This window comes from Babylonia areolata, chromosome 18 (assembly GCF_041734735.1).
Source record: "Babylonia areolata isolate BAREFJ2019XMU chromosome 18, ASM4173473v1, whole genome shotgun sequence".
NCBI lineage: Eukaryota > Metazoa > Mollusca > Gastropoda > Neogastropoda > Buccinidae > Babylonia > Babylonia areolata.
Genome location: NC_134893.1, coordinates 16,446,795 through 16,454,294, shown reverse-complemented (window position 1 = coordinate 16,454,294; position 7,500 = coordinate 16,446,795). Strand labels below are relative to the sequence as shown.

The window sequence follows — 7,500 nt, the reverse complement described above, 5'->3', positions numbered from 1 at the left end:
CTTTCATTAATTACACAATCAATGAGGCTTGCATATATGTGAAACTGCATGTCTGGTGCATTTCTGTTATGCATGTGTGGGTGTATGTGTGAATGTGTATCTTCATATTTTACATTTATTTGCTTATTTATCACCATTGTTGTCTTATTTATTTATTTATTTATGTTTTATTATTATCATTTTATTAGTATTACTAATATTATTACTACTACCTTTTTTCTATATTATAATTATTATTTATTTATTTATTTATTTATTTATTCAAGCTTATCTATTATTTATTCCCCCGTTTTGTTTTTTTTGTTTTTTGTTTTTTTTGTGTGTGTGTGTTTTTGTTTTGTTTGTTTTTTTGTTTTTTTCTCAAGGCCTGACTAAGCGCGTTGGGTTACGCTGCTGGGCAGGCATCTGCTTGGCAGATGTGGTGTAGCGTATATGGTTTTGTCCGAACGCAGTGACGCCTCCTTGAGCTACTGAAACTGAAACTGAAAACTGAGGCTGACTCAGTTTCAATCAGGCAAGCTATACAGCATGGAATTACAATTTACTCAGTCAGCCGGTTTGGGTAGTGGGGGTGGGGAGGAATTAGAAGAAGAGGGGAGGTAAAGAGAAGATAGGGGAGAAGAAAGAGGAAGAAGTGAAAAATATGCAGAAGGAGAATCATGTTGTGGGGGTGAGGGAGAGGAGAAGAGCATTGGAACTGTATACTATCACAACCTGACGAGGTCCCCACGTAAACAGAACAGCTATATATATATATATATGATAGTCAGTCGTGTCCGACTATGACCATCAGAACAGCAGAGGAGGCAACTGCTGTTCCGACTATTTGGGCTAGAATTTGATTATAGTGGAGAGTGTCTTGCCCAAGCTCTCGGCCAAGAGGGTTTTGGGACAGTCGGCGTTGGGATGGTTCCCAAAGGCCAACTAGCCCACAAGGCTGCAGCACTAAGAGCCAGTGCAATTTTGCCTCTTAGTTTGAGTCATAGTCCTTCACAAAAGACTACGCTGTAAATGATTTCCTATTGACTGGAGAAACCATTGATAATACAGCTCTGACTTTGCTGTTGGCCCAGATGTAAACTTATGTCAATCTGTGATATAAGCCGAGTGTTGGGCCAAGATATATATATATGTGTATGTATATATATATATATATATATATATATATATATATATATATATATAAAATAAACGTTTTGTTCACCTCTAAAGGCCGTATGGGTGGACTTAAAATCCTCCCTGGCACATTTCATGATATTTACTTATATATCTAAAAATATATATATATATGTTTTAAGTCACTCTTGATTTCTAATCCCACGCAGGTTACTACATGGGCCTGTGGATGCAGTTCCACGACGTGGGCTACCAGAGGGGCGTCTACCTCTCCAACGGGGGTCACAGCGCCAACAGCCACGGCGTTGCCCTCCTCTACTCCAAGGGACGCCTCGACGTCATCTTCAAGATGGCCGATGGGCGGGAGTGGCGCACGAGGTCACATGACGTGCTGGAGGACCGCTGGTACCACGTGGCCGCCACGTGGTCCGTGGACAAGGGGCTGTTCCTGTACATAGACGGCGAGAGGCGGGGCCACGACAGGGCCGCGGCACAGAAGCAGGCGGCCAATAATCTGTCCCGTTACAACGGGTTCTACATCGGGCGGTCCAATGACAACACGGGCACCGACCGGCTGGGGCAGGTGCTGGTGGATGACTTCGTCTTCATGTCCACCTTCAAGGACGAGAAGGAGGTCCGCGAGTCAGGTGTGTGCAGTTTTCTTTCTTTCTTTGTTTCTTCTTCTTCTTCTTCTTCTTCTTCTTCTTCCTTCTTCTTCTTTCCTTCCTTCCTTCCTTCCTTCCTTCTCCTCCTCCTCCTTCTTCTTCTTCTCCTCCTTCTTCTTCTTCTCCTCCTTCTTCTTCTTCTTATTCTTCATCTCCTCCTCCTCCTCCTCCTCCTCCTCCTCCTCCTCCTCCTTCTTCTTCTTCTTCTTCTTCTCCTCCTCCTTCTCCTCCTCCTTCTTCTTCTTCTTCTTCTTCTCCTCCTCCTCCTCCTCCTCCTCCTCCTTCTTCTTCTTCTTCTCCTCCTCCTCCTCCTTCTTCTTCTTCTTCTTCTTCTTCTTCTTCTTCTTCTTCTTCTTCTTCTTCTTCTCCTCCTCCTCCTCCACTGCTGTCCCGACTATCTAGGATAGAATTTGATTATAGTGGAGGGTGTCTTGCCCAGGTTACATCTCCACTGTCTCGGCCATGAAGGTTTCAGGACAGTCGGTGTTAGGATGGTTCCCAAAGGCCAACTAGCCCCCAAGGCTGCAGCTCTAAGAGCCAGTGCAATCTTGCCTCCTAGTTTGAGACTGGTCATAGTTCTTCACAAAAGACTAAGTTGTAAGTGACTTCCCTTTGCAATGAAGAAACCATTGATCATACAGAGCTCTCACTGACTTTGCTGTTTGCCCAGCTGTAAACTGAGGTCAGTCTGTGATATAAGCTGAGCGTTGGGCCCTAAAGCATGCATGTATATATGACATACATGTACATAACTCAGTCAATAAATGAAATGTGACACCTCGCTCCCTCAGGCGCCATCTTCCACTACCACCTCCCCATGGAGCTGGCCTCGCAGCGCCGCCTGGTCTCCCTGCACGGGTTCAAGGAGGGCGAGGTCAGGGTTCAAGGGGCAGCCAGCCAGGTTCAAGGCCAGATCGGAGAGGCCGTGCTGCTGTCCGGGGACCGCGAGTTCCTGGACCTGGGTGACGTCACGGACAGCTGCCTGGGGGACCTGGACCTGTGTCGCTACGGGGTGTACGTGTCGCTGTGGATGGTCTTCAACCGCCTGGACGAGGGCTGGAAGGCCCTCATCTCCTCGCCCGTGCTGGGCCTGCACCAGGATGGGAACGTGCTGGTGGCTAGCGCTAATGTGAGTGGAAGGGGGATGATGTAGTTCGAGAAGGAGGGTTGGGTGGGGTGGGGAGGGGTGGGGTGGGGTGGGGGAGGGGGAGGAGAGGTGTGGATCAGTAGAGGAAGAGGTTTGCCTTTCAAGGCCTGGTTAGCGCGTTGGGGTTATGCGAATTTGCTTGAGAAGGAGGTTTGGGTGGGGTGGGGGAGGAGGGGTGTGGATCAGTAGAGGAAGAGTTAGGCCAGATCAACGCGTCGGGTTATAATGCGCAGGACAGGCATCTGCTCCTTTTTTCTTTTTTTTTTCTTTTTTAGCAGATGTGGTGTCGCGTATATGGATCTGTCCTGCACAGCTCTGACACCTCCTTGAAACTGAAACTGGAGCTGAAGAGGAAAGGAGGGTAGGAGGGAGTGGGGTGAGGGGAATAGAGGTGGTCGTGGTAGGGTTAGCGTGTGGGAGGACATGTGGGCAGAATGTGTCCGTTATGTAAAGGAGGCAGAGAAGATGAAGCGCCGCATTTGTTGTCTTTTCGTAGTTGTCTTGTTCTTTGGAGAATTAGAGAAGAAAAAAAAATGCATACCACCTAAGTACAATCGACTACTGTGTCATTAGACTGAACTTTTGTTTTTTATCATCAACTACAAGTATTGCAGTTGTCACTTTTCTTGTGCAAGGCATTTGAATATTGCGAAATTTTAACATCTTGATAAAGATATTGTGTTTCGCTGCACTGTTTTTGTAATTGTATGTATTAAGTATATGGTTTGTTTCATTTTGTTTGAAATTATGTATGTGGTTCACTTACCCCTTCATTCATGGGAAGCCTAAGCACGCTAACGTATCTGAATGGGAATCTCTCTCTCTCTCTCTCTCTCTCTCTTTCTCTCTCTCTCCGTGTGTGTGTGTGTGTGTGTGTGGACCAGGACAAATTGGAGGAATAGGCCATGCCTAAAATCTTAATGAATCCTTGAATAATAATATAAAAAAAAAAAAACGCTTTGAGTTCTGAGCTCTGAGTTCTCTCTCTCTCTCTCTCTCTCTCTCTCTCTCTCTCTCTCTCTCTCTCTCTCTGTGTGTGTACCGATTTTATTCTTTTTCTTTCATTGTGCGTGTGTGTGTGTGTGTGTGTGTGTTCCAGAACTTGCGCCAGTCGTGGGAGGTGAGGTACCCGGGCCTGGACATTGGGGTCTGGTACTTTGTGGAGCTGTCCTGGAGCCCCAACGACGGTCTCTCCCTCTTCGTGGACCTGCAGAGGGTCGGGTACCAGCCCACCCCCGGGTACCGGCCACCCGAGCCCCCCACCTCCATGAACATGTACGTGGGACGCGAGAGCGCGCGCAGGGGCGTGGGCAGCTACCCGGCCGTCACGGTGGACGAGCTGGAGATCTTCTACGGCGACAGGGCCACCCTGATGGACATAGGCTACATCCAGAGAGGTGAGAAGGTGTGAGGGAGAGGGGGATGGGGAGGATGGGGGGTGTGTAGGCACTGATGGACATAGGCTGCATCCAGAGAGGTGAGAAGGTGTGGGGGAGAGGGGGATGGGGAGGATGGGGGGTGTAGGCCCTGATGGACATAGGCTACATCCAGCGAGGTGAGAAGGTGTGGGGGAGAGGAGGATGGGGAGGATGGGGGGTGTAGGCCCTGATGGACATAGGCTACATCCAGAGAGGTGAGAGGGTGTGGGGGATAGGAGAATGGGGAGGGGGGGGTGGTGTATAGGCCATGATGGACATAGGCTACATCCAGAGAGGTGAGAAGGTGTGGGGGATAGGAGGATGGGGAGGGTGGGGGTGTGTAGGCCCTGATGGACATAGGCTACATCCAGAGAGGTGAGAAGGTGTGGGGGATAGGAGGATGGGAAGGGTGGGCGGTGGGGTGTAGGCCCTGATGGACATAGGCTACATCCAGAGAGGTGAGAAGGTGTGGGGGATAGGAGGATGGGAAGGGTGGGCGGGGGGTGTAGGCCCTGATGGACATAGGCTACATCCAGAGAGGTGAGAAGGTGTGGGGGATAGGAGGATGGGAAGGGTGGGCGGGGGGTGTAGGCCCTGATGGACATAGGCTACATCCAGAGAGGTGAAAAGGTGTGGGGGAGAGGAGGATGGGGAGGGTGGGCGGAGGGGTGTAGGCTCTGATGGACATAGGCTACATCCAGAGAGGTGAGAAGGTGTGGTGGATGGGAGGATGGGGTGTGGGTGTGTAGGCCCTGATGGACATAGGCTACATCCAGAGAGGTGAGAAGGTGTGGGGGAGAGGAGGATAGGGATGAAGGGGGGTGTGTAGGCCCTGATGGACATAGGCTACATCCAGAAAAGTGAGAAGGTGTGAGGGAGAGGATGATGGGGAGGATGGGGGGTGTGTAGGCCCTGATGGACATAGGCTACATCCAGAGAGGTGAGAAGGTGTGGGGGAGAACAGGATGGGGAGGGTGGGGTTGTGTAGGCCCTGATGGACATAGGCTACATCCAGAGAGGTGAGAAGGTGTGGGGGAGAGGAGGATGGGGGGGGGTGTAGGCCATGATGGACATAGGCTACATCTAGAGAGGTGAGAAGGTGTGGGGGAGAGGAGGGAGGGTGGGGGGGTGTAGGCCCTGATGGACATAGGCTACATCCAGAGAGGTGAGAAGGTGTGGGGGAGAGGAGGATTGGGAGGGTGGGGGTGTGTAGGCCCTGATGGACATAGGCTACATCCAGAGAGGTGAGAAGGTGTGGTGGAGAGGAGGATGGGGAGGGTAGGGGTGTGTAGGCCCTGATGGACATAGGCTACATCCAGAGAGGTGAGAAGGTGTGGGGGAGAGGAGGATGGGGGGTGTGTAGGACCTGATGGACATAGGCTACATCCAGAGAGGTGAGAAGGTGTGGGGGAGAGGAGGATGGGGAGGGTGGGCGGAGGGGTGTAGGCCCTGATGGACATAGGCTACATCCAGAGAGGTGAGAAGGTGTGGGGGAGAGGAGGATGGGGAGGGTGGGGGGGTGTAGGCCCTGATGGACATAGGCTACATCCAGAGAGGTGAGAAGGTGTGGTGGATAGGAGGATGGGGAGGGTGGGCGGAGGGGTGTAGGCCCTGATGGACATAGGCTACATCCAGAGAGGTGAGAAGGTGTGGGGGAGAGGAGGATGGGGAGGGTGGGCGGAGGGGTGTAGGCCCTGATGGACATAGGCTACATCCAGAGAGGTGAGAAGGTGTGGGGGAGAGGAGGGTGGGGGGTGTGTAGGCCCTGATGGACATAGGCTACATCCAGAGAGGTGAGAAGGTGTGGGGGAGAGGAGGGTGGGGGTGGGGGGTGTAGGCCCTGATGGACATAGGCTACATCCAGAGAAGGTGTGGAGGAGAGGAGGTGGGTAGTGTTGGTTTGGGGGTGGTGGGAGGCACGGGGGTGCAAAGGGAAAGGGAGGGGCAGAGGATGACGAGGAAGGTAATGTTGGGGTGGGGGGACGAAGGGAAAGGGAGGGAGGGAATGGTGGTGGACAATGGGCTTGGGAAATGATGGAGGATGTGTATGTGTGTGTGTGTGTGTGTGTGTGTGTGTGTGTGTGTGTGTGTGGAGGGTGCGGAAAATAGGGGAGGGTCAAGGGTGGAACGTTGTGAGAAAATGGAGGGGTTGGGGGGTGATTGAATGTGGTTTGAGGTGTATGTGATCGTGTGTGTGTGTGTGTGTGTATGTGTGTGTGTGTGTGTGCGTGTGTGTGTGTGTATGTGTGTGTGTGTGTGTGTGTGTGTGTGTGTGTGTGTGATCTGCTGCAGTCCTCATCCCACCCCATCCATATCTTGTCTTCGTTTACGATTTTATTTTCTTATTTCTTATCCCTACTCCCCTCCCCGTCCCTTCCACTGTCATTATCTCTCAATAAATAGATATAACAGAATAAGAAAATAAATGAACAAAATAAACCTCCATCCATCCATCCTCCATTCTTTCTACCTGCATCCAGCGAAACATACATACATACATACCTGCCTACCTACCAACCTACCTACGCAAGCACGTACGCATGCAATCACGCATACATACATACATACATACCTGCCTACCTACTTACGCACGCACGCACGCAAGCAAGCACGCATACATACATACATACCTGCCTGCCTACCTACGCACGCACGCAAGCACGCAAGCATGCATACATACATACTTACATACATACATACATACATACAAAGAAATAAAATGAAATAACATGAAAACATTGAAATAGAATAATATTTTAAAAAACCCAACTTCAACGACAACCAAAAAAAGCCCAATATAACAAAATCTTAACCGCCGAAAAACTCGTTCTCCTCATACATACATACATACATACATACATTCAAAATCAATAAATGGAGAAGAAGAAAAAAACCCATACACACACACATGGAAATTAAATAAAACACAACTACAACAACGACAACAACAGCAACAACAACAAACAATAACAAAAAACATTACTAACCCCCCCCTCCCTCCCTCCCTCTCTCGAGCAACTCAACTCAACTCGGTTCTCCTCCTCCCCCCAAAAACACACAGACCGACCCAGCAACTACCACTTCGACATGGACACCCTCAGACGAGGCCGGCTCCTCCACAACGAAGACCCCGCCATGGTGGTGGCCACGCAGG

The 7,500-nt window shown here is 50.4% G+C and overlaps 1 protein-coding gene across 5 annotated transcripts in view; it reads left to right on the top strand.

Moving 5' to 3' along the window:
- LOC143292527 (uncharacterized) overlaps positions 1-7,500 on the top strand; it is a 138,321-nt gene that overhangs the window by 42,733 nt on the left and 88,088 nt on the right. For all 5 annotated transcript variants that reach the window (XM_076602894.1, XM_076602893.1, XM_076602891.1 and 2 more), the window contains exons 3-6: positions 1,326-1,763; positions 2,573-2,910; positions 4,028-4,325; positions 7,408-7,500. The exon at positions 7,408-7,500 is cut by the window's right edge and continues 239 nt beyond it. In XM_076602894.1, the coding sequence (XP_076459009.1) occupies positions 1,326-1,763; positions 2,573-2,910; positions 4,028-4,325; positions 7,408-7,500 (1,167 nt within the window). The remainder of the gene's footprint in view (positions 1-1,325; positions 1,764-2,572; positions 2,911-4,027; positions 4,326-7,407) is intronic.